Source organism: Mobula hypostoma, chromosome 11 (assembly GCF_963921235.1).
Source record: "Mobula hypostoma chromosome 11, sMobHyp1.1, whole genome shotgun sequence".
In the NCBI taxonomy this organism is placed as follows: Eukaryota; Metazoa; Chordata; class Chondrichthyes; order Myliobatiformes; family Myliobatidae; genus Mobula; species Mobula hypostoma.
In genome coordinates this window covers 100815390-100842955 of record NC_086107.1, presented here as the reverse complement: position 1 = coordinate 100842955, position 27566 = coordinate 100815390, and the positions used below count along the sequence as shown (strand labels likewise).

At 42.3% G+C, this 27566-nt stretch overlaps 2 protein-coding genes across 2 annotated transcripts in view; both read right to left on the bottom strand.

Moving 5' to 3' along the window:
* The window catches only part of LOC134354016 (sterol regulatory element-binding protein 2-like), a 59370-nt gene extending 32251 nt beyond the window's left edge, over positions 1-27119 (bottom strand). Inside the window, exons 1-9 of the mRNA XM_063062671.1 lie at positions 26843-27119; positions 17892-18284; positions 15071-15258; positions 14316-14462; positions 11606-11830; positions 6395-6509; positions 5962-6143; positions 5375-5561; positions 2683-2867 (exon numbers count right to left, since the gene is read on the bottom strand). Coding sequence (XP_062918741.1) covers positions 2683-2867; positions 5375-5561; positions 5962-6143; positions 6395-6509; positions 11606-11830; positions 14316-14462; positions 15071-15258; positions 17892-18284; positions 26843-26927 — 1707 coding nt within the window. The 5' untranslated portion in view covers positions 26928-27119. The remainder of the gene's footprint in view (positions 1-2682; positions 2868-5374; positions 5562-5961; positions 6144-6394; positions 6510-11605; positions 11831-14315; positions 14463-15070; positions 15259-17891; positions 18285-26842) is intronic.
* Positions 27003-27566, bottom strand: part of tom1 (target of myb1 membrane trafficking protein) — a 116721-nt gene continuing 116157 nt past the window's right edge. Inside the window, exon 12 of the mRNA XM_063061513.1 lies at positions 27003-27300. Within this exon, the coding sequence (XP_062917583.1) occupies positions 27003-27300 (298 nt within the window). The remainder of the gene's footprint in view (positions 27301-27566) is intronic.

The window sequence follows — 27566 nt, the reverse complement described above, 5'->3', positions numbered from 1 at the left end:
ATCACAGATTTTTGTTTTTATTGCATTTTGGAAAATATCCCAGCTTTTCTGGAAATGGGGTTTGTAGATGACTCCTTTTGGTTTTAAAAAAAGTTTTAAAAAGCATGAAAAGGTCAGCTTTCAGTTAAAAAAAACTCAGTAAGAATATTAGTTCTTCACAAGAAACCCCTTTATCCAGAAAGTTTAAATAAGGTAATAAGAAATAATAACAAAGGAAAGCAATATGCATTGTATTACATATCACTATAGTTACAGCAATGCTTAGATAGACTGCACATAGGTAGCATGAGCAGCCCTGAAGAATAATAACAGAATTAGGAGTTGACTGCTAAAATTTTTTCTGGGAACATAACAAAGGTGTCCTTACTCTCAGCAAGAGTAGAATTGTAAATTGTAAACAAATTACTGAGAGATACAACACCAGGATTGGCAGTGGGGTTGGTGGAAGGGAACCAATTTTAAGAAGCCCAGTGTTTTTTTTTTACCCTTCTCCTTCTCTTTCCTTTGGTCTTCCAATTTTTGCCTCCTTCCCCAGCAAAACCACACTGCAGCCCCATCATCCATCTGTGTCCCCATCTCACTCCTGGATTTATCCACCACTACACATCCACAGGGTCTCATACCCACTCCCCACCATATCTGGCTCTGGTTCCAAGTGCCATTCACCTCTTCTCTTATGGTTCCCATTTATCACCTTCTTTACTTTGCAGATTCCAGTACTGACAGACCTTGGTATTCTTGCTTATCTCTCTCTAGGACACGGGTTCTAAACCCGGGGTCCACAGACCCCTTGGTTAACGGCAAGGCTCCATGGCTTTAAAAAAGTTGGGAACTCCTGCTCTAGGAGCTGTCTTCAGCCTTCACACTTCTCCACTGCCACCTCATTCCATAGGCCTCTCAGTTTTTTTCCTATTTGTCAGCTTCCACCCATCATTCATATGCCACTGTCTACCAATTCCCTCCACCGTCCCCTACCTGGCACAACTTGCCTGCCATCTTCCACTTCTCCTCAGCTCACCTATCACCTTCAATTCCCATCTCATTAATCGCCATGCTGGCCATCTTCCCTCTCAGTCTTGATGCAGGGTTTCAACCCAAAAACATTGACAATTCCTCTCCTCCCCTGCCCCAACCGGTCAGCCGCCAAGTTCCTCCAAGACTGAATATTGCTCTAGATTCCAGTGTCTGCAGACATATGTCTCAGTGATGCCAGAAATTCAACTGCATTTTCTGTTCATGTTAAGCAACTAAGAAATCATTTTATTTACTTCTAGAGGGAAACACGTAAACAAGGATTCCTAGGACTTTTTGTATCACAAAGCTAGGGACTTACAGATGCAATTTCCAAACTGAGGATATAAGGGACAATATTGTTTCCCACGTAACAGTCTTTTCAATGCATTTCAGGATCTTGGATCGCATTTTCCACGAGTGCCCATCATTAATCACTCTGTACATGGTCTTCCCAGTACACTGTCTGAATTAGCACATCTCCAAAGGACTGAACAACTTGCTCAGACACCCATACTACACCAAGACCACCAAGCTTGAGACTTGAGTCTCAGTCGGGTGACTTTGATTCAATGATCATTATCACCAAAGCTTGTGTTGGCACGTGGCCAAGTGGTTAAGGCGTTTGTCTAGTGATCTGAAGGTCACTAGTTCGAGCCTTGGCTGAGGCAGCGTGTTGTGTCCTTGAGCAAGGCACTTAATCACACATTGCTCTGCGACGACACTGGTGCCAAGCTGTATGGGTCCTAATGCCCTTCCCTTGGACAACATCAGTGGCGTGAAGAGGGGAGACTTGCAGCATGGGCAACTGCCAGTCTTCCATACAACCTTGCCCAGGCCTGCGCCCTGGAAACCTTCCAAGGCGCAAATCCATGGTCTCATGAGACTAACGGATGCCTAAAAAGACCACAAAAGCTGCTACTACCATCCCCCATTCTCTCCTCCCCCCACACCCCCCCCCCGGACTTTAAAGCCTGTTTTCATAGAACACAGAACAATACAGCATGAGACAGGCCATTCAGCCCTCAGCACTGTGCTGGTCTTGATGCCAATTTATACAATATGCCCTACTGTATCCTGTTATTCCCCCACTCCCTTCATATAATGGTGTTGAGAGGGATAATAAACCAGCCATGATGGAATGGTGGAGCAGAGTTGAGGGGCCGAATGGCCTAATTCTGCTCTTGTATCTGAGGGTGTCGTGTGAAAACTTGCTGATTCACCCACCTACATTTTCATCCAGGTCACTGATATACCATAAATTACAGAGGTCCCTGCAGAACACCACTGCTCACAGATCTTGTCTCTTTTTAATTGTTATAGAAGTATTTAGTAGCCCTCTAATTTGTATAAAGTCAGATTTTAAGGATGCTTGAGATCATTACAAGGGATTTACATGTAACACGTTTTCTAGAGTCATGATTATCTCGCTTATGTCCCAATCAAATGTAATCCACAACGAGAGTAAAAATATGGAAGTATACTGCACGTTAATCACCATCCATTCACAGAGAATCAGAGTTGACGATTCAGGTCAATAAGGGGTTACTGACCTGAAATGTTTACCGTTCCTCTACTCACAGGCACTGCCCAACCTGCTGAGCATTTCTAGTCAATGCCTGTTTTTAGATCACATTTCCAGTGTCCGTATTTTTCAAGTGTAATACTTACTCTGACCAAGTCCAGATCTGCTTGCTTGCGGTGCCTCCAGAATGTGACAGAGGACCGAGAATGGAGACGCGTGATGGGTTCACCGTAAATGAAGAGTTTCACAAATACACTCAGCACAATGACGCCATTCACCAGCCAGAGGATTAGGGTGGGGAGCATCCAATCAAACCAGCCTTTGGACTCTTCTAAAATAGAAACGATTTATTTCAAAAACTAAAACTGATGATGCCTAATTGCTTCAGAGCACTTGTTATATTATTGGTAGAAATTTACAACAAAAGCAATATTAACAAATCATTAAAACTAACATATTCTCATTGTGGTTATCTATAACAGCAGTGTCTGCAGCCATTCAATGATGTAAAGTGGCAAACAGGTAGGCTTTGGTCTCCAGGTTATTGAGTTACCAGGTAGAGTTGCTTAATTGAAGTCGTCACTCTAGTAGTGCCCAGGAAACTGAATTTGTGTGTCCAGAAAAACACAATGTTTTTCAGCACGGTGTCCCCAAAGTGCAGGGTCGGTGAGTTAAAATGATGGCGTAGGAATTAAATTTTTAAAAAAAGACAATTATGGCAACACTAGTGAACTGATGGAACTGATGCAGAAGTTAAATGAGCAAGGTAATAGAAACCACTGGCATTCATGCCAATCACACCTGGAGCTTAAGGAACTTGGGCTTCAAGTTGACGAAGTGCAGTCTGAAATTTGAGTACAGCAATGCACCGAGGAGGAAAGCTACTAGGAGTGTTCCTTTAAATTAAACAACCCCGGGATCAATAAAGTATGACTATGACTATGAAAATGTTCAGTCAAGGAGGAAGGAAGATACACAGAGGGTATGGGGTAGTGAATTGTTACTATTCTCTATCCACAAGGTCTATGGAGTCTCATAAACCGAGTTTATTCAAGAAAAGGATTGCTAGATTTTCAGATATTAAGGGATTCAAGCAATATGGAGTTCATGCAGGAAAGTGGTGCTGTGGTAAAAGATGATCTATGTCCTTACTGACTGGCAGAACAGGCAAGAGAGGTCAAACTGCCTGTTGTTTTCCATCACCCTTCCCCCACAGCACCATTGTTGTAGTGAAAACAAAACATGTAGGAAAATAATAGATTGAAACACAAATAAGCCAAGATAAAACTAAGAGGCAGCTATTTGATAAATATGAGTGAAGTGCAAAATACTTCACTAAGATACCAGAAAGAAACGCATGTTTAAAATCAGATGTATTGAGAAACAAATGAAACTTAATAAGTGGTGAACAAAAACTGTCAGAAAGATTTAATAAATATTTTAGCCTTTATTAAGCTTATTAGAGGTGAAAATATTCACAGAAAGATGACAGATCTAGTAACAGGCAAAAGGAAGACTGCAATATTTGGTTAGGTTGATGGCAGAAAAATTGCTAGATTCTAGCAGAATATATCCTGTTAGATGAGTAAAATACAGAGGGTTCAGAAATTATATTTCAGGCTATGTTGAGATTGGATGCGAAATGGATAGACAAACAGAAAATAACCAAACGTTTTGAAAAGAGGGAGGGGTAATCCATGTTATTACAGGGCAGGTTTCTCAACACCCTATGGATGGAAAATTTCAAAACCTTTCAAGTAAGGATGAGATGACCTTGTTACGGAAAATAGGTATGTCCAACATTATTTCAAAAGGAACTGTGCATAGCACAACTCCTAGAATTACTTGGAAGTAACAGATACAGTGGACTGTGAAACTGCTGTGATCATGGACACTCTGCCTGTGATACGATAGCACTGTGATAAGATTACTAGAGGTAAAAAAATGCTCCAGCTGCTGAGGGAAGATTGGTTTTAAGAGGAAGATTATTAAGGGAAAAATATAACTACAGATAGATTTTCAGAGTGGCTACAAGTGTAGTTGAGGGTGCAAAGATTGGTTCCGTTTTAGGATCACATCTGTTTAATGGATTCATCAATGATTTAGATATAGCGCAAAAGTGAGAATGCCCAAATTTGCAGTAGATACCCAGATACTGAATTTTTCTGAAGACAAAAATGCTTGAATATTGTTAAGATGAGAGTATGAGCTAAATTTAAATACTGAATTCTCTGGGTCAGATGAGAAATGAGAGGGTTGAGGTCTATAGGATATTACAGATAGCAATTTGAAGGCGTTGAACAAAAACTGATGAAAGCATAGTTTTACAACATACTGAACCTATAAATATAAAGGATATTCAGTTACTGTGTGCAGTATTGAACTTGACACTATAGGAATCATATTGAGACTTCAGAGGTGGGTATACTTCTCATTCACTGGATTGCTGCCTAGAATAGCGAAATACAAATTTAAAAATACCTGGAAGAATTATTTTCTTCCTCCAAGTTCTGAGATTAAGAGATAATAACCAAACATTCCTGTAACTGAGGAGCATGAATTTAGGACTAAAATACAAAATTTAGAACAAAGAGCAAAATATTGTTCTCCTCATAGCTGTGAAATTTATTGACAAGGTTAGTGATTGATGCAGGAATGTTTAAGTCTTAACATTCAAGAACAGATGGAATAGGTAAATAAAGGAGATGGGAGAGTTTAAGGAGAAAGACAGGTAGAAGCCATTAGAACTACATGCTCACGCAAAGGGGACATATGAGATAATTTTGGTGGGTAAATAGGAAACCAATTTCAAAGATCATTTGTTAAAGGAATGCTTACCAGCCTCAATTCCAAGCATACTTCTACCAGAATGTCCGGAATCTTCAAGTGCTGGTGGATGGACTCGATGTTCAAACAGTGAAGCAAGTGGATTGAAAGAAAGACACAGAAAGGTGAGGGTGCACAGAAGAATCCGGGAGCTGTCCAGCATACCAAGGGTGGGGGGAGACAATGGTTCCTCCTTTACCTGTAGGGAAAGGTTTCATTGTAATACATGCAATATTTAGGAACAGAAGTAGGTCATTCAACACATTAAAACTGTTCAACAATTGGCTGATCTGTACTCCTATACCATCTGCCCACCTTTGCTACATAAATTTTGATACTTCTTCCTAACAAGTGCTTAATAATATCCTGCCCTCCAGCAGCATATACATCCTCTTGGAGGAAGAGCATTCCGTATTTACACTAATAATTAGAATAATAGATATATTCAAACATATGAGTTATTTAATTAAGGAAACTAAGATCAAACTGCATGAACACAGGATTAATAACAAATCAACCATAATAACAAGCAAAAATTTAACTCATTACAGTTTACAGTTTTTAAAAAAACAGAAGTAATATAGTTAAATGACTGTTACCATTGCTTCATCGAGAAGAGGGCTTCCTGGTTCTGAATCAATGGAGCAAGGTGAGAAAGTGCCTGGGGAGCCAGAATCCGAAGGTGGGGGTGACATGATCAATAAGTGTGATTTGAAGTCATCGGTCTTCAGGTCCGCATCAATATCCAACAGACTGGAAATCTCAGATCCCTTCAGACCCTCTGTAATTATGTAAAGAGGAAACATTTAATTCCATTGCTTTGATTTACAATTATTCATCTCATCAAAAACAGGTTTTCTCTTAAGCATAATATTAAGTAGGTGTGTGCATGAAAGAAGAACTGTGTTTAAATTCAAACAAGTGAAAATGGCTAGAACTAGAAATGGAAAAAGCTGAAATTTGCCTACTTGTCATTATAAAGGCTGCAAGATGCAGAAAATTCCCCTTTAATATGACAATGGCACTACTTACTGTTTTTCTGATTGGCTATTTTCAGTGCCATGTTCTCCTGTCGTAGTTTGTGGTTAGTTTGTTGCAGGTATTTAATGTAATCAATGGCTTTCCTTAGAACTCCAGATTTGTTCATCTGTAAAATAAGTCACATTAGATTTTTTGTGTCTTGGAAACAAATGTACGATCACCATAACTCACATAATGCCATACACTATTTTCAATTTAATTTAGTAAAATAGTTGTAATCTTGTAGGAAAATAAGCTTACAACCTTTTTCATCAACCAAATGAGATAAATGAATAATTATTTCACTCTTAACACAAACACGAGGAGATCTGCAGATGCTGCAATTTCGAGCAACACACATAAAAGTTGCTGGTGAACGCAGCAGGCCAGGCAGCATCTCTAGGAAGAGGTACAGTCAACGTTTCGGGCCGAGACCCTCCGTCAGAACTAACTGAAAGAAGAGCAAGTAAGAGATTTGAAAGTGGGAGGGGGAGGGGGGGATCTGAAGTGATAGGAGAAGACAGGAGGGGGAGGGATGGAACCAAGAGCTGGACAGGTGATTGGCAAGAGGGATATGAGAAGATCATGGGACAGGACGCCTAGGGAGAAAGAAAGGGGGAGGGGGGAAGCCCAGAGGATGGGCAAGGGGTATAGTAAGAGGGACAGAGGAAGAAAAAGGAGAGAAAAAGAATGTGTGCATATAAATAAATAAATAATGGATGGGGTACGAGGGGGAGGTGGGGCATTAGCGGAAGTTTGAGAAGTCAATGTTCATGCCATCAGGTTGGAGGCTACCCAGACGGAATATAAGGTGTTGTTCCTCCAACCTGAGTGTGGTTTCATCTTTACAGTAGAGGAGGCCGTGGATAGACATGTCAGAATGGGAATGGGACGTGGAATTAAAATGTGTGGCCACTGGGAGATCCTGCTTTCTCTGGTGGACAGAGCGTAGGTGTTCAGCGAAACAATCTCCCAGTCTGCGTTGGGTCTCGCCAATATATAGAAGGCCGCATCGGGAACACCGGACGCAGTATATCACCCCAGCCGACTCACAGGTGAAGTGTCGCCTCACCTGGAAGGACTGTCTGGGGCCCTGAATGGCGGTGAGGGAGGAAGTGTAAGGGCATGTGTAGCACTTGTTCCGCTTACAAGGATAAGTGCCAGGAGGGAGATCAGTGGGGAGGGATGGGGGGGACGAATGGACAAGGGAGTCGCGTAGGGAGCGATCCCTGCGGAAAGCGGGGGGGGGAGGGAAAGATGTGCTTAGTGGTGGGATCCCGTTGGAGGTGGCGGAAGTTACGGAGAATTATATGTTGGACCCGGAGGCTGGTGGGGTGGTACAGCTATCTGGACTATTCCTCTTCTCACCCTGTCTCTTGCAAAAATGCTATCCCCTTCTCTCCATTCCTCCGCCTCCACCGCATCTGCTCTCAGGACGAGGCTTTTCATTCCAGGACAAAGGAGATGTCCTTCTTTTTTAAAGAAAGGGGCTTCCCTTCCTCCACCATCAACTCTGCTCTCAAACACATCTCCCCCATTTCATGCACATTTGCTCTCACTCCATCCTCCCGCCACCCCACTAGGAATAGGGTTCCCCTTGTCCTCACCTACCACCCCACCAGCCTCCGGGTCCAACATATAATCCTCCGTAACTTCCGCCACCTCCAACGGGATCCCACCACTAAGCACGTCTTTCCCTCCCCCCCCCGCTTTCCACAGGGATTGCTCCTTACACGACTCCCTTGCCCATTCGTTCCCCCCCCCATCCCTCCCCACTGATCTCCCTCCTGGCACTTATCCTTGTAAGCGGAACAAGTGCTACACATGCCCTTACACTTCCTCCCTTACCACCATTCAGGGTCCCAGACAGTCCTTCCAGGTGAGGCAACACTTCACCTGTGAGTCGGCTGGGGTGATATACTGCGTCCGGTGCTCCCGATGCTGCCTTCTATATATTGGCGAGACCCAACGCAGACTGGGAGATCGTTTCGCTGAACACCTATGCTCTGTCCGCCAGAGAAAGCAGGATCTCCCAGTGGCCACACATTTTAATTCCACGTCCCATTCCCATTCTGATATGTCTATCCACGGCCTCCTCTACTGTAAAGATGAAACCACACTCAGGTTGGAGGAACAACACCTTATATTCCGTCTGGGTAGCCTCCAACCTGATGGCATGAACATTGACTTCTCAAACTTCTGCTAATGCCCCACCTCCCCCTTGTACCCCATCCGTTATTTATTTATATACACACATTCTTTTTCTCTCTCTCCTTTTTCTCCCTCTGTCCCTCTCACTATGCCCCTTGTCTATCCTCTGGGCTTCCCCCCTCCCGCTTTCTTTCTCCCTAGGCCTCCTGTCCCATGATCCTCTCATATCCCTTTTGCCAATCACCTGTCCAGCTCTTGGCTCCATCCCTCCCCCTCCTGTCTTCTCCTATCACTTTGGATCTCCCCCTCCCCCTCCCACTTTCAAATCTCTTACTAGCTCTTCTTTCAGTTAGTCCTGACGAAGGATTTCGGCCCGAAACGTCAACTGTACCTCTTCCTATAGATGCTGCCTGGCCTGCTGAGTTCACCAGCAACTTTTATGTATGTTGCTTCACTCTCAACATTTAACTTTGTCCAATAAAGCTTCTATGAAATTCTTTTGATTTTTTTTTAACTATGTTAAAGTTGTTACATACAGTAAATGTAATGAGACATAAGAGCAGAATTAGGCTATTCAGCACATAGTCTGCTCAGCATTTAATCATGGCTGATTTATTTTCCTACTTAACCCCATAACCTTATGTGCCCATACTAATCAAGAACCTGTCAACCTCTGCTTTAAATATACCCAATGACTAGGCCTCCAAAGCAGTCTGCAGCCTTTCCCACTATGAGCATCTGTTGCCGTTCAAATTAATGTACGTTTACATTTTTTAAAAGTTTAATGAAAGGGTCATAGAATATACTGCACAATGTGTTTGATTCCTTGACTACTTAACTTCATTCCCCAACTAATGCAAATTGCACTATCTCTTCCTATTACTGAGTGTTGCTGGTAGTGAAGAAACACACAGTGAGAAAGAAAAATTAAAAAGACAAAACAAAACTCTATCTCCATCTTAGGCACTTGCTTAAATTAAAACATGTTCAACACTACTTCATCTGTAGGTCAAACCCAAACCTCCAATCCAATAGCTTTGTTGAAACTCTCCACATAAACTGTTCTAACTAGCAATAACCACATCGTAAGATATTAAACTAATTTAAGGTGCTCTTTTTAGATTGTCTGAAGCTCAGTTATAAAGGTGCACGAGTTCTATATTTTAAAACGACACTTTTCAAAGCTTGCTTTCTGAGCTGATGTCGATAGTGTTTGCCAAGTATCGGGTACCTCATTAAAATAGCTCATATGTGAATAATGAATACAAGGCCATTCAACTACATATTTGTTTTCAAATACCATCACTCAAATACTCTGATAATGTTCTAGATTATGACTCAACTTTTCCCTTACAGAACCAAAATTCTTGACACAACACTTCTGATTCCGTGCCAGATGCAATATGCACAGAATCTGAAAGCCCAAAATTAAGGGTGGCACGGTCACGTAGTGGTTAGCCCAATGCATTACCATACAGGCCACCAGTGTTCAATTCTTGTTGTGCCTGTAAGGAGTTTATACATTCTCCCTGTGACCACATGGGTTTACTCCGGGTGCTCTGGTTCCTCCCACAGTCCAAAGACGTACTGGTTGGTAGGTTAATTGGTCATTGTAAATTGTCCTGTGATTAGGCTAGGATTAAATTGGGAGGGGTGGGGGGGGGGTTGCTGGGCAGCGTGACTCCTAGTGCTTATTCTGTGCTGTAAAACAGAGACAGGGAGTAAAACAGGATATATACTACAGTCACAGGAGTTTCAAGACGTGCATGAATGGAGCGAGCTGCCAAGAAAGTAATTGAGGCAGATACAACTACAACAACTACAAGATATTTGGATAAGTATATGGATAGGAAACACTTAAAGGAAATGGGACAAATGCAGGCAGGTGGGAGTAGCTTGCCAGAGCACCTGGTTGGCATGGACTAGTTGGGCCGAAGGGCTTGTTTTTATGCTATATTTTTCAATAATAAACTCAAGATATCGTGAGCTCTGAGTCTGGATAAATTCCTATTAAATCTGGATTGTTGCATGAATGAAACACAAACTATGGAACGGGACTTATTTAATATGAGAACTTTTTTAAAAAAAAATCCTTGTAAGTTAGTATCTTTACAAACAATATATCATAACGCAATCTGTATTGTGACGAGAATACACATAGATTAAGATGTTAGCTGTCCTGTGCTGGCACCAGTGGGATCAGCAGTTGGTCTGCCACCTGTCTTCAGGAGAAACAGAGATAAGGAAAACAATGGAGCAGCATTTGGAGATGTTAATGAAGGGAGAGTTTAACGGAAAGAGAACTGTCAAGATCGGCTCCCCCTTTGAGCCCTGAACTGTTTGAAGTGATGGATAGGCGATACCCCAGCAGGGGGATAAAAAGGGACAGGTTCGCTAAGGCAAGACACACACGACACCACGAGGTAACGAGACCCTGGAAGCGGTGCGCCTCCCATAAGTCGGTGGGAAGTTTTGGAGGGCTGGTCGCGGGACCAAGCTATAGACGCACAGGGTGGGAAGGCATGACCGGCGGGAACCTGGTGTGTGTGTCCGCCCTTGCCTGGGTCCCAGGTTCACCGCAGAGAAACGATCGTATCTGGAAACGGTGGGGTCACGGTCGGTGACCTCAGAAGACATCACGAAGGGCTCACCCGAAAGCTGACTGCGAAGAATATCAAAGGTCTGTGTGGAAGCCGTTTGAATATTCATTCGTTTTGCTCTCTCTCTCCTTCCCCCCACTGTCCATCTCCCACGGCAGTGATTACTGTGAACTGAACTGAATTCAATTGAACTAAACTTTGCGTCACTTTGAAACTGGTCATTTACCCCTAGACGACGATAGAGCTTGATTGATCCTGTTATCCTAATTCTGTGTACATGGGTGTTTATCATTGCTGAACTGTTGCATTTATTATCCTTTTGATTAGAGTACTGTGTTGCTTGTTTCTTTAATACAACTTTCTTAGTTCTAGTAATCCAGACTCCAACTGAGTGACCCATTTCTGCTGGTTTGGTAACCCAGTTACGGGGTACGTAACAGTATGTAAAAAATAATCAATGCCGCTGACTGACCTTAGCTTCCGTCCCCATCACAAGGTCTTTGAGCTCTATGATTTTATCATTGATGGAGGATCTGTAACGCTTCTCAATGATGTTGTGTGTTGTTCTTTTTTCACCCTCCTTTGGCCCCTCCACTGGTGCTTTTCCATTTCCAACAATCTGCTTGATTGGAACCTTTTCTGGCCCAACCACCATTGGCATGGTGGTCAAAATAGTTCCATTACTGCTGACCAATGTCTGGGGAGGAAAACATGACATTAATTCTCTTCACAAATATTCAACTTTTAAAAATTCAATCTTGTAATAAAACCTTCCCTGACATACTATCTGACTCCACTCTGGTCCCCATAAAAGAGGCCAAGTAATTTGCTCCCAACTCCACCCCCCCCCCTTCCAGTTGAACAGGTACAAGGGCATCAAGGGAAATGTGATCCGTAACTCAACTTCACCACTGCAATGTTGCATTGTATACTTCTAGAAAATCTGAAACATCACAAGATATCCTGAGTACTATATTATAGTCATGAATTCCATCTCAACCTCGCACTGTGTTTCATCTGCCAGTAATGATCTGATTGTCTGAAGAATTAATTACTTGATGATTAAAAGGAGCTCCATGTATCTAACAGTTTAACTGGAATGCAGAAATTTGATATAAATAAAAAATACCTTCTCCCCCAGTGACAGAAAATGGTGGCAGATTGTACCACACCAGGATGTACGGAACAACATACCAAGCTTTCTGTAACAGCAATTCTCAAACCTGTAATCTCTTATTATCTAAAATGACAAGGGGAACAGGAGCATTTTAATAACACCTCAGAGTTTTCTCCAAGGCATTCTGCACATAGTTATCTTGTCATATTCCCTGACTAAAAGAGGGGGAATCCCTTCACCTGCACTTTCAACCCTTCACGTTTAATTGTCATTCAACCACACATGAACACTTATGAATACAGCCAAACAAAATAGCGTTACTATGGGGTCAAGATGTTAAAAACACATTACCAACAGTCACACACAAGAACACATTCACAGAATAAAAGATCCCCGATGCCCACCCCCTCCCACTCCCGAGAGGCCCAGTCCTTGTATATACAGAGATAAATAATATTAAACACAACTGGACAAATACATATGTGGTAGTGACTTAAAAAAGCAGCTCTACATAATTCTTTTAAAAACAATTGGGAAATTGAAAAAGTTGTTACACATTGCTTTTCCAGTCACTGCCATCCTATTTCCACCAGGCACAGGGCCCAAACATTGAGACCATTATGTGGAAGATGATTCCATTAACCAATTTTTGTTCAAGAAGTTGACATCATCAGAACTGATCATAAAGGATCGTTGATCTGAAACACTAAATCTGTCTGTCCCTCTCCATAAATTCTGATCAGGGTATCAGATTTTCCCCCAAGGAGGTTATGAAGATTTCCTTTAAGTATTTTAACAAAACTTGAAGCAGAATGTGGGTTTTGAACAACTGTGTCAGGCAAACGAATGAGGTGGCCTATCAAGAGGAGCTGGTCGAGTGTCATGAGATGATGCTGGGATGGGAGAAGAGGCTGATGTTGACAGATCTATGGATTTGGAAGAATTTACATTTACAGAAACAATGATGGTGATACTTTCCTGGTTGATTAGGATGTCTACTGCAAGTTGCCCATATCTATGATGTATACAAAAGGGCAGGCATCACTGCTGCTTGCATTGAGCTTATGTTGGGTTTGAGGTTTTGATCTTTGAACAGTCTTTTAATCAGTGGGCCAACAGCTATGCTGGTATATGAGGTAGAGGAGACGTCATTATTAATGTCTGCCCTTAATAAGCAGGCTCCAGAGATATCTGAAGTGATCTACGTAAGCCAGGGGTTCAAGATGGATCACTATAGTTGTCTGGGTGTAGGAGTAACAGATGACAGTGCTATGCAGTGGGGACAGGTTGGTGAAGAACCTGTTGTTCTATCCATTTCACGCAAGGCCCATAGTCATACTGTTCAGTGAAGGAATCAAGGATGATATAGAAATTGGCCTCAAGAGTGAACAGATGCAAGAACTGTCTGCATGTTCTAACTAAATGACTTGAGGGTGGGGTAATTGTACTTCTGGAATGCAGGTGACGAAGTTTGATCAGTTTTCCATTCATCTTGCCGAGGAAAGCTGCTGGAGGTTAGCTGAAGTATTACAGCAGAACAATGGCCCACTCTTCAGAATCAACCTTCATCCCAGGAAGGAATCTAACAAATCCTCATCCACACAGGAACATCTGACGAGCCTGCAGAGCAACTGCTTTATTATACATTTGACTGTGGGATTACCTCCACCAGGACAGTAGCGGCTCATATTTTCCAGGATAATCAGGGATGGGCAATGAATGCTGTCTTTGCCAACAATGCTCAGATTACAAAAGGTGAATGAAGATTGGTCCCTGCCACTGCAAACCTAAACGAGTTCATTTAACTCACTGACTTGGAACAGAATCTTTAAACATGTACATGCTGCCTTTTGACTCATCAAAGTCACTGGAAGTGCCACTGTCAAGTAACATGTTAGCTAAGGATTGACATCCATGGAGGTTACATAACATTGATTTCACATCCTGCATTTGTCAACGAATACAAGTATTCAATAAAAATTGCAGAAAAAACACAATCTGCTGAAAAGCAGTCTCTACTTCCACCTGCATTAATAACTCAATGTTCTACTTGAGTGCAACATACTGGGACTTGCAAAGCTGTGGTCTGCATTGGAGTGGTCAGTGTGGTAATGGCTGGATTCTGCACGGCCGCAATAACCGGACTGTGATCAGCTTTCAGCGCCGTCAGGACTAAGGAGTCCGTCTTTATGAGCTGAGGCTGCACCAGTACCTGGAAAAGAATAAAATTCACTATCAGTTTAAAAGCTTTAACAGCAGGTAATGGTGTCATGGACACGTTCATCCTTGGAAATGGCTCATGGAAATTCAAGTTAACAGGACCAGAAAGAAATAAGAAATAAGGAGCAAAGTGATGATTCTTTTGAAAATATTGCATTTACATTGATCAACAATAATTTACATCACTAGTACCTAATTGAAAATATTTGTTACCCCCATGCAGTGCAAATAGCCTAAGAAATCAGTTTAGTATTTTTTTAACTTCTGCATCACTGCTAAACATAATGTTCATGGTTCTATTCGATTAGTAAACCAGTTTAGCAAAGGGTGTTTTCAGATTAAATTTAAATTTAAATCAAGTTCATCTAACACATTTCATTAGCTTAAGAAATCAGGTTCTGAAGTCAGTGGGCATGTTTACGTATGTCCTGGACCATTTATGTTTCTTGACATTTCAATTCCATGGTTGTATCAGTTCAGAAAGCATCATATTCCACCTAACATTCAGCACCTCCGCGCTTTCAGAGCAGATATCCCATCTGAGCAGTCATCGGATTGAAGTTTATGGGCGATTGGGACGATAGGGAAAAGCATACTTACAGGGACCTGCTGCACCTGTGGCGAGTGTGTCTGGACGGAGGTGGTGGTGCCCGGTGTCAGCGTCTGGATGGTGGCTGTGGCGGCTGAAGTAAGCATCCTGTGGGCTGACAGACCCTGTACCTGCTGCTGAAAGGTGACTGGCTGCACCTGTGGGGAAGTGACCAGGTTCTGTATCTGGGACTGAAGAACTGTAGAAATAGCCAAGATTAAAATACATCAAAAAGAAAACAGGCTAACAATGGAAAGAATCACAACATTCCTTCTTTCTCAAATGAATGAGATACCACTCAATGCACAACATATATAAATTGAAAAATAGGCTAATTTAATGACAAGGGGTTTGGTGGTGGGATGGGGATACGACTCTACCAAAGGAGGTATAAAGTGCTCCTTCCCTCTGCTAGCCTGCAGGTCACTCTAGGGCAAGGTGCAGCACGTGTTTAGCCCTCCATTCAGGGTAACATGAAGCCATAGGAGCAGGTGGTGGATGGTCGTATGAGTAGCTGGACGATATCACAAGTGCTGGTTATGACGCCAGGCAGGCAACCTCCGAAGAGTATTGATAATGGCTAGGGCCACCCGTCTTTTAAAGACACTGCTCAGAAGATGGCAATGGCAAACCACTTCTGTAGAAAATCCGCCAAGAACAACTATGGTAAAAAGACCATGACCACCTGCATCATATGACATAACAACGATGATAAGAGGTAGTGAGTTTTGGTAGGATGAACAAGGAAGCCACAATAGGAGTCTGAGTGGGAAAGAAGAGTAAAACATACCACTATTATGGAACACAAATCAGTAAGACCATAAAAAAGCAAACAAAGTAATTGTTTATTTCTAGTGGGGCACAACTGAAAATCAGAAACAGTGTCTAACATGGGACAGGTGTGTACGTAAGATGGTGTGGTGACCTAACAGATGGAAATGAAGTAGCTTAGTGAAGAAGTTAACTGACTAGCAGCAGCTAGCACTAATGAATATAGACTAATGAATATAGAAGCACATGTCTGAATCCCACCACTACAGCTAGGAAACATTAATTCAAATATTTAAATACATGTGGAATTTAAAGCTAGGTTCAGTACAGTAACAATGAAATGACTGGATAATTCTAAAAACCCATCTGGTTTACACTAGGAAGAAAATTTGCCAGATTAACCCATCTGGCCCAGATGTGATTCTATATGTCTAAATGAAATTCTTTAGATCCAGGGTAATCAGGAATAGATAACATATGTTGCATCCACATCCTATGAATACATTAAAAAAAAACACTGGCAGCATAGAATTAGTGGTGCTGGTGGAGGTATTTAGCTGGGGCCATTGGACAACAACCAACAAATTCAGAAGTAAATTTCGGAAGAGCAGTTTCCCCCTGCAAGAGGTGGGAAAGTATCAAACTTCCCATATGCAGCACTCCAACTGGAAAGCTGTGTGATAATCAGATGATGCAGGACATGGTGCTCCTCACAATTAAATATTGTTTCTCGAGAACTGCGGTTGAAGAAGAACCTTTTGGATGGGGTAACAAATGGAAGTCCCCTTTCTCCTCTCTAGAACTATTATTTCCATCATGAACTCTTACAGGAGAAAAGGATAAATTGGTAAGGGGAAATTTAGTTTTGCAAAAACAAAAAATTGTCTCTTCCCTTGAACATCATTCTTTAATTGATGAAAAGTAGATAATACACAATTAGATCTTAGTACTTTATCTCCTATTATCACATCCAAAAATTGTAAACAGTTTAAGATGATTAGCATTATTATTCCTTTCTACTTACTAATGTTATTGAGGGTTGGTCATCCAAAATTTTTGTTTATTTTAATTAGAGTTATATTTCTTAAAATCACTAATATGATTTAGAAAAAATTATAAATGAGTCTCTTTTCCATAAGTGATTGACTGATGTCTTAAAAATTATGAATTTTTTAAATGTAAAGTCAGTGTGGAAAAAAAGTAGTGGATACGGCTCAGTCCATCATGGGTAACGGGGTAAAGCCCTCCAAACCACTGAGTACATCTACATGAAATTCTGTCACAGAAAAGCAGCATCCATCATCAGGGACCCCCACCATCCAGGACACGCTCTCAGGAAGAAGGTACAGGAGCCTCAGGACTCACACCACCAGGTTCAGGAACAATTATTACCCCTCAACTATTAGGTTCCTGAACCAAAGGGGATAACTTCACTTGCCTCATCATTGAAATGTTCCTACATTTAATGGACTCACTTTCAAGGACTTTTCATCTCATATCCTCAATATTTATTGCTTATTTATCATTGTTTCTTTTTGTTACATTTGCACAGTTTTTTGTCTTTTGTACTCTGGCTGAACATCCCAGTTGGGTGGTCTTCCATTGATTCTGTCATAGTTATTATTCTATAGATCTGTTGAGTATGGCTACAAGAAAATGAATCTCAGGGTCGTAAATGATGAGATACATGTACTTTGATAATAAATTTACTTTGAACTGGGGGCAATTCACCTACCATCCGGCAGATCTTTGGCATGTGAAAGGAAATCCATACGATCACAGGGAGAACATGCAAACTCCACACAGATAGTACCTAAAATCAGGACGGTACCAGGTGTCTGACACTACAAGGCAGCATCTCTTACAGCTTTTGATAAGAACATGGAACACTCTACTTCAAAGTATGAAGCCTGAACATCAGGCAACTGCCCAAATACATGGCTTTCTGTTCTTGAATTAGGGAGCCACCTCCCACAGTGACAACGTGAATTCCAAAGCTGATCCAATCTTGGATTGCACTCAAATATAATATTCTGAAATACTTTGTATGCAAACTCATACCTGAGAATCCTCCTTGGTTCTGGTAGGTGAGTACAGGCTGCTGAATGATCCGAGTCTGCGTCGGTGCTGAGGTAAAGTTTGATGTTATCATGAAGGTTTGCTGCTGCGGCTGTGTGTGTACTGGCGGACGAGGGTGTAGAACTGGGGTGGTCCTTTGGGTTGCAGGGGAAGGGGTCTGTGGGATCGCTGGTGCTGCGGAGGGATGAACTTGCTGCTGCACCTGTTGCTGCACCAGCTGCTGTTGCAGTATTGGTGCCTGCGGCGGTGCTCCTTGCTGCTGTGGTGGAGCAACTGGAGGCTGGTCGAGCTTTTCGCATCCCGTCAGACCAGTGCTGAAATGCTCAAACAGGTCAGGAAAGTCACCCACTTGACCACTGACAAACTGCAGCATTTCTATGAAATAATAATGTAATTAGTATCAAGGAGGAGAAAATCCATCTTCCTGTGAGTCAGTTTCTTTCTTAGCAACTGTCATAACATCTCACTGAGTGTAAAATATTAATGCTAGAAACCAACGTCAGTCACCATTTATTAAAGTACAACTAAAATTTATAATAATGTACCCAGTTCATGTACTGATAAGCATTTGATCTGGCAGAACCAGGAATCCATCATAAAACCACATTAAGAACTTTTACAACTGTCTTTCAAGACATCCACTTGGATGAGCACTTGTAACCATTAACTTTGCAATGATACTAATTATTTCTATGTACATTCAGCAGCTACTTTATTAGGGTCACTTGCATACTTGCTCTTAAAGCAAATATCTGATCAGCCAATCATGTAGCAGCAACTCAATGCACAGTGGTGTGCAGACATGGTCAAGAGCTTAAGTCATTGTTCAGACAGGGGACGAAATGTGATTAAAGTGATTTTAACCATGGAATGATTGTTGGTGCCAAATGGGGTAGTTTGGTACCTCAGAAACTGCTAATCTCCTGGAAAATCATCCAGTGAGCGGCAGTTGAGAGTGAAAATGCCTTATTAATGAGAGAGGTTAGAAGAGAATGGCCAGACTGACAGTATCTCAAATAATGGCAACATTTGACAACATGCAACATTCCATTCTGCAGCTGGTATCATTTTTCTTTCAAGTTAGAGGTACAGCACGTAACAGGCCCTTTCTACTCAAGAGCCGGCACCCATGAGACCAATTAACCTAGTAACCTTTAGAATACGGGGGAAATTGGAGCACCCGGAGGAAACTCGCGTGGTAACGGGGAGAATGTACAAACTCCTTACAGTCACCTATGGGGATCTTCAACCTCACACCATTTGTAAACCCTGGACTACAGTGCCATCTAAGTTATGTACTAGGGTCCATGGAACTGCCTCTGAAACCACAACTTCCCTGCCTTTCTCCCAGAGCAACTCTGAGCAAAAGACTTACAGCACGGACTGTCTAGCGTTATTCTAGAAGGAACAGATGCTTATAAATTTCAGCTTCAAAACCTGAAAGGCCTTGTTGTATGTTCAGTTATGTCATTGCCTCTGTGCACATTATTTGGTAGGAATTGACATGAAAAATCTGTAATCAGGAAACAAGAGATGCACTTAGCAGTAAGGATGAGATAAGGAGGCTTTAATATGCTGAATGTGAGGTCGTCCATTCTTAGTGTAAAAGATAAAAGCTTTTTTTTTATTAAGTGCAGAGGGGCTTGGAAATTTTAATGTTCAAAGGAACTGAAGTGTCCTCCCACCAAATGTTAACACAGTCATAGAGTTGCAGAGACCAGAAACAGATTCTTCATTCCACCACGTCCACGTCAAACTCTTTTGTCATCAACTCCAATCACAATTGCCCTCATTGGGTTCATATCCTTCTCTGTCTGACTTATCCAAGTACCTGAACAGTAATTGTATCTGATCCCACCACGTCCTCCAGCAGCAAGTTCCAGGTATCAACTACTTTCTGTGTAAAACAAAATGTTCCCCTCAAATTCTCTTTCACTTCCTCTCACCTTAAACCTATGCCTTCTTGTTTGTGATACCACTAATATGGGCACAAGATTCTGACTGACTATCTTGTCTATCACTCTTATAATTTGATAGGCCTCCATTAGGTCGGCCCTCAACCTACTTTGCTCCAGGGAAATCGCCCCCAGCCTATCCAATTTCACAAATCCTACAATCCAGACAGGAAAGCGCAGTAATCTGTAAAACAATAAAGTATGTGCTAGGTTTCATGATGAAGATTTCAACAGAAATAAACATGTCTTACTGCAATGAAACAAGGTCTTGGTGAGAATACACCAAAAGTATTGTGTAAAACTTTGGTCTCCTAAGAACAGAAGTACCTGAGGGAGTGCAAGGAATATTCACTAGACTAGTTCCTCTCTGGTTTACTATACAGGGAGACATTAATAGACTATGCTTCACTCTCTAGTTTTTGAAAGAAAAAGAGGTGACTTCATTGAAATTTGTAAAATTCTAAATCAATACACACAAAATACTGGAGGAACTCAGCAGGTCAGGCAGAATCTATGGAAATGAATAGACAGTCGACGTTTTGGGCCAAGACCCTTCTTACAACGTTCAAAAGGATGGCTGCAGGAATGATATTTTCCGGAGTTGAGGAATCTAGAAGTGGGGAACATGGGGGAGGTTATTCGGGATGGAAAGGTGGATGATGAACCTCTGGAACTTTCAACCTTATAGAGCAAAGGAGGCCCAGTCACAAATTTCACCCAAAATGGAGACTGATAGATTTCAGGAGTCTACAGAAGGACCTGGGACAGAATAAGAGAATGGGCAAAGAAGTGGCTGATAGAATACAATGAAAGGAAGCATATGGTCATGCATTTGCCAGAAGGATGAAAAGAGTAAGCTTTTTCTAAACAGGGAGGAATTCAAACATTGGAGGTGCAAAGGAACTCAGGAGTCCTGTGCAAGATTCTCTAAAGGTTAACTTGCAGGTTGAGTCAGTAGTAAGGAAGGCAAATACAATGTTAGCATTCATTCTGAGAAGACTAGAATATAAAAGCAAGGATGTAATGCATTGGCACTAAAATGACATTTGTCAGAACACATTTAAAGTATTGTGAGCAGTTTTGAGGCCTCATAGCTCAAAAAAGGATGGGCTAACATTGGAGAAGGTCCAGAGAAAGTTTATGAGAATGACCCAGGAAATGAAAGGGTTAATATATGAGAAGCACTTGATGGCCCTGAGCCTGTATTCACTATAGTTTAGAAGAATGGGGCGGGGGGGGGGGGGGAGAGAAATCTCTTTGAAATCTACCAAATATTGAGAGGTCTAGATAGAGTGGAGGAGTGGAGGTGGAAAGGATGCTTCCATTAGTGGGAAAGTTGAGGACTTGAGGGCACAGCCTCAGAATACAAGGACATCCCTTTAGAACAGCAATGAAGAGGAATTTCTTCAGCCAGAAGGTGATGTATTTGTGGAATTCATTGCCATATATGTCTGTGGAGGGCAAGTCATTGGGTAAATTTAAAGCGGAAGTTGATAGGTTCTTGATTAGTCAAGGGAAAAGGCAACTAAATGGGGCTGAGAGGGAAAATAAAATCAGTCAAGATCAAATGGCAAAGCAGACTTGATTGGCCGAACGGCCTAACTGACCTCTTATACTCTGATAAACCAAGGCATAAGGGTTAGTGGAGGTAATGGTGCTGGGTGTGTGACCAGGACAGAACATGCTCAAGGGCTATATGGTGTTCTACTCCTCCTCTGATGAAATAAGCAGATAGTGCATATCTGAATTGCAAAATAATTGCACAAAAGGCAGCTCAGAAGAAACACTTTTTTCTTTACAGGTTCCGGGCTCCACATTATTCTGATGCAAGAGATTCCAGTTTATCAAGAGGCAAGAGCGTGAGTTGAGCTTATCCAGATTTGGTTGGAGGTTTCAACACGTTTAGAATGGTGGTGAATATTGGTAGCTCGGGTTGAGGCGTTTGGTCATGTGATGTTCGCTGAGCTTGGCGATTGGCTTGCAGATGCTTCATCATCAGTCAAGGTGAGATCCTCAGTGTGCAGCTGCTGGTGTTTCTCTCTGGGTGTGCTCGCGTTTATATAGCAGGCATGAGAATTTTTAGAAGCGTGGTTCTTTTCTCATAACTCTGAAAACAAATACGAAATAGACACCATCTACGAACCCCTAAGAGCCAAAGAAACATGAGCCAATAGAATTCAAAGGTCAACTGAAGGGGTAACCAATCAGAATTGAAGGAAGCAAACAGGGGGTTATTTAACGTGAGCACTCCGTGAGAGAAACACCAGCAACTGTGCACTGCATCACCTCGACTGCTGATAAAACATTTGCAAGCTAATTGCAAAGCTTGGAGAACACCACAACATCCAATTACAACATGTATCAACTCCACCATGAACAGTCAGTCCCAAGCCCAGCTGTGGAAGGAAGGGGGTTGGGCATGGAGCTGGTAACCCCATCTCATAAAAACCCGGTGCTGCAGAAATGCCAACAGAAGTTCCAAAGACCTCATCCTCAAGAGAGCAAGGATACACCTAGAAGATAGACTTCACCTGGAGACAACATTAAAGACTGGCCCAGGACAGAGGACCCTAGCGAGCTACTGTCAATGCTCTGAAGGGGTGATGGGCTTAAGTACGTCAGTACAACATGTATCACAGTAAGATACAAAAACAAGCTAGAAAGCTTACTAGGGACAAGAAACTAAATGCTGCAATAACCCTTAATAAATGTTCTTTTTGTATTAACTAAATTATGCTACTCAATATCAAACTAGTTTCTGATATAACATGACTTTAATTTCATCAGTGTTGGGCACGTGGCCAAGTGGTTTGTCTAGTGATCTCAAGGTCGCTAGTTCGAGCCTCAGCTGTGGCAGTGTGTTTGTGCCCTTGAGCAAGGCACTTAACCACACATTGCTCTAGTGTCTGTGCGAGGAGTGGTGCCCCACACAGACTTCCAATCTGCGCCTTGTAAGGCATGAAAGTGCCCGACACAGGTCTCTCATGGTCTGAGTCGACATTCCTCCCCCCCACCTACAGTAAGGTATTAAGTGCTTTGGAAGAGTGACATTGTGAAAGATGAGTAAGTTACCCATGACTAGGTCTGATTGAAGTGTTTTATACCTGACGTAGTCCTCATTTCAGGCTATAGACTTTTCATCAAAGGCAACGCACTATCATTGACTGAAAACATGTTTTCTGACACTTCCTGTTTTATTTGTGGTTTCCAGCACCTGCAATATCTTGTTTGCAACATCGCACTCACCCATTACTACACAAGATCATAAGAACCAGAAGTAGGCCATTTGATCATAGCTGATTTATTTTCCCTCTCAACTGCATTTTCCTGCCTTCTCCCCATGACGTTTGGTGCCCCTACTATTATCATCTGCTTTAAATATACACAATGACTTGGACTCCACAGCTGTCTGTGGCAATGAATTCCATAGATTAACCACCCTGTGGCTAAAGAAATTCCTCTTCATCTCAGTTCTAAAGGGACGGCCCTCTATTCTGAGGCTGTCCACTCTGGTCCTAGACTCTCCCACAATTTGTTCTGGAACCCCTGCTCTTTGTGATTTTTATACATAACTTGGAAGGGTTAGTAAGCTTGCAGATAACACAAAGGTTGCTGGAGTTGTGAATAGCTCAGAAGGCTGTCATAGGTTACAAGGGGACTTTGACAAGATTGGGGGCGGGGGCTGCATTAAGAAGCAGCAGATGGAATTCAACCCGGAGAAGTGTGAAGTGATTCAGTATGGAAGGTTGAATTTGAAGGCAGGATACAGGGTTCACGGTCAGATTCTTAACATTTTGGAGGAACAGAAGAATCTTTGGGTCTATATCCCTCAAAATTGCCCTACAAATTGATACGGTTGTTAAGAAAGCGTGAGGTTTATGGTGTGTCGGCCTTCATTAGTCGATGGATTGAGCTCAAGAGCTGAGGTAATGTTACAGCGCTAAAAAAGCCCTGGTTAGGCCACACTAAGAACATTATAATCAGCTCTCGTCACCTCATTACAGGAAGGACATGGAAGGTTTAGAGAGGGTACAGAGGAGATTTACCAGGAGCTGGTCTGAAAAAGATAGCCAAAGTGGACCACCAGGGACTTTTTCCTCAAGGAGGAAATGGCTAATATGAGGGGACATAACTTTAAGGATGCTGGAGGGGAAAGTATAGGGGGAATGTCAGAGGCAGGTTTCTTCTACACAGAGAGTGGTGAGTGTATGAAACACCCTGCCAGGGGTGGTGGCAGAGCCAAATACATTAGAGACAATAAAGAGACTCTTAGATAGATGCAAGAATAAAAGGCATCTGTTAGTCTTGCGAGACCATGGATCTGCGCCTGGAAAGTCTTCACTCTCCAGAACGCAGGCCTGGGCAAGGCTGTATGGAAGACCAGCAGTTGCCCATGCTGCAAGTCTCCCCTCTCCACGACACCAATGTTGTCCAAGGGAAGGATATTAGGACCCATACAGCTTGGCACCAGTGTCATCGCAGAGCACCATGTGATTAAGTGCCTTGCTCAAGGACACACACACGTTCCCTCGGCTGGGGCTCGAACTCACGACCTTCAGGTCACTAGTCCAATGCGTTAACCACTTAGCCACGTGCCCACACCGATAGATGCATGTATGATAGTAAAATGAAGGGCTCTGTAGGAGGGAAGAGTTAGACTAATTTTAGAGTAGGTGTTGGGTTGGCACAACATTGTGGGCTGAAGAGCTTTCACTGTGTTGTAGTGTTCTATGTTCTATTTGGAAGATCTTCCCCATATCCACTCCATCTAGACCTTTCATCAGCATGTCCTGACAGTTTCCACACCCCACCCCACCCAAACCCCGGTGGCATTTACTAGTTCATTTGTCTGACAATTAAATAGCAGATGCAGCATTCTGAAGTGTAGCTTCAGAATAGAAAAACATAATAAGTATTGTTGATATTCGTCATTCTTATCCATCCTCCTGCAGTTAGATACCCACGTGCGCTAACACTTAACATCCAATATCAGAAGAAGCTGACACAATGTTATGAAGGGAAAATCATATTCAACAAACACTGGAATGTTTTGATGACGTACACAGTAGGCTAGGTAAAGGTGCACTAGAGGATGTGGCGTATTTAGATTTTCTGAATAACTTGATAAGGTTTCAGAAATTTGCGTACAAAATTAAAATACACAGGACTAGGCTACTCTACTGTCACACATTGGAAAATGGTTATCTGTCGATAGGAGAGATGGAATAAATATGATTTTCCTAGGGTGCAGGCAATGACTAGTGGGTGACAAGAGGAATGAATGTTTGGGCCCAGCTCTTTGCAACCTGCAGAGATGTGGATGATATAAATGAAGAGAATATTTCTAAGTTTGAAAATCTGCAGATGCTGGAAATCCAAAGATCGACACATTGGAATGGGAATTGGAGTCAAAATTTTGGCTACCAGGAAGTCCCGTTTGTGGCAGATGGTGTGGAGGTGCTCGAAGTTTGCTAACAAAAGGGATAGATTGAGAGCTCTGACAGGGACGCAAGGACTTCAAGGTATTCTGGAGAATTTTAGTAGGTGGTGAATACATAGCAGGTGCACATTATGAAAATAGATTGGATGCCTCTATATCCAGCATATCATCCTTCACCACCTTCTTCAGCTCCAACAGAATCCCGCCACATCTTCTGCTCTTCTTCCCTTTCTGCTTTCCGTAATTCTCTGTGACTCCCTTGGTCTGTTCATTCCTTCTCACCCATAACTCCCAGAACCCTGCCAGCCTCAAAATACCATCAGTCTTCCCTCTACACTCTCAGTCCTGATGCAAGATCTTGATCGAAAACCTTGACAATCCCTTTGCCTCTGGAGATGTGGCTTGACCTCAGTTCTACCAGCAGTTTATTTTTTGCCCCAGACTCTGCATTTGTCAACCCATAGATTCCTCTCCCCCCCTCCCCAAAAGCACACTTCCAGCAGATTGCTGATCCCGCACACAGATCACTGGAAGGTAATAACACATAAGCAAGCAATTTGGAAGAAATGGTATGTTGGCAACTATTGCAAGAAGATGTTTACCCTGACTGTAATTCAGCTATACAAGACAGAAAAAAAATTAATTCATCCAATGGATATAGGGGCTCATTTCTTGTGGACAAAGGCCAACAGGAACTTTGGATTAAGAATGCAAGATTGCTATTGTTAAGCACATCAGTGGATATACTGATTGCCTTAGCAGCAGATGGTACAGGAAAACAGCACTGACTGAAAATACCAGCCATGGAGTTATTGGATGGAAAACCGACTCCAACATCGAATTCTGCTCTCATGATACACGTAGATCGTATAATAGATTAATTTAAGCTAATCTGAGCAGAAAGGCCAATAATGAACTGGCACAGATTTAAGATGATTTATAGACATTTTTAATAGGAATCTTAAAAAATCATTTTGATTCAAGATGGTAGAGATCTTAAACCCACTGTCTGAAAGCCTTTTGGAGCAGTGGAATATCAGAATATTTGAAGAAAGCCTAGATGAGCTCAGTATGCTGTAGTTCACAATATTGATAGGAACTAGAAAATGAACAAGCCTCGGTTACACTGTATTGGCCAGTGTGGGGCACAATGGGCCAAAGGCCATGTTCTAATTTAAATTCATTTTATTTTGTTAAAAGCACAGATGCGATAGTTTCATAATAATTTGAAAGTAAAAAAGCATACAATTTTGAAGGAAGACAAGTACTTTGTATCAAAAACACTGATCAACAAAATAAGTTTCAGTAGCATATATTACATTCCGAGTTGCAAAGTTTATAGATATTATACATCAAATCATCACATTGAACTTACTACCTCTGATTAACTCTTAACAGTAAGGAGAGTAAATACCCTACAACTGTAAACTCTTTCCTTCCCCCTCCCTGCAGAACCACACATACTGCAAGTAATATGCTGTGGCGGGTGACATTCAACGCCCAAGGGGTTGGGAATGGTCGACAAAATACCAACTCACCGTCTATATCCCCAAAATTGAGTCCCTCACTGAACTCAGTCAGTGAGGGGTCCATATTCTCCAGCGACATGTCCTCGTTCTCCATTACTTTAACAGAACAGTGATGGAGACGCTTTTCTGGGAATGTAATAATGAAATGGTGACTCTTCCCACCCCTTTCTCAAAAAAATAATTTGGCGTATCTCCTACTTTCGGGCTTCATTGTTGCCATTCCCTGCGCCGATGCTACTTCCTCACTGACAGCGCCGCCATCTTGCTCCGGGGTGACGTCACAGGCCGGAGACGCCCCCTTTCCGCGCGTATGCTGCTCGAACGGTGGCGCGAGCAGCGACCGTTTGTTGTTACCCAGAACACGAGACGCCGGCGGGCCAATGGGCTGGCGCTCCGGCTGATGGGGTGATGCGGCGTCATGATGAGTCGTCATGGTGACGGGCCGCTCGCCGGCCGCCTTCTGGGAGCTTCAGTTTGGGGCGTCTTATTATCTTGTAAAGCACGTTAATATAGAATAGAGATTATATAGAAATAGTAAATCTTTAGCAATGGGGGAAGTTGTGGCAACATTACAAGATTGCCCTTTAATTTCCGGGAGTTTATTTATAAGAATGCAGCCCACGAGGTCTATGAGTCATATTGAAACGGTCCCTCGGCCCATCGCGTCTATACTCACCCATTTGGCCACTTGAACATGTGCCTGTGTTTGGCATATATCCCTCCAAATCTTTCC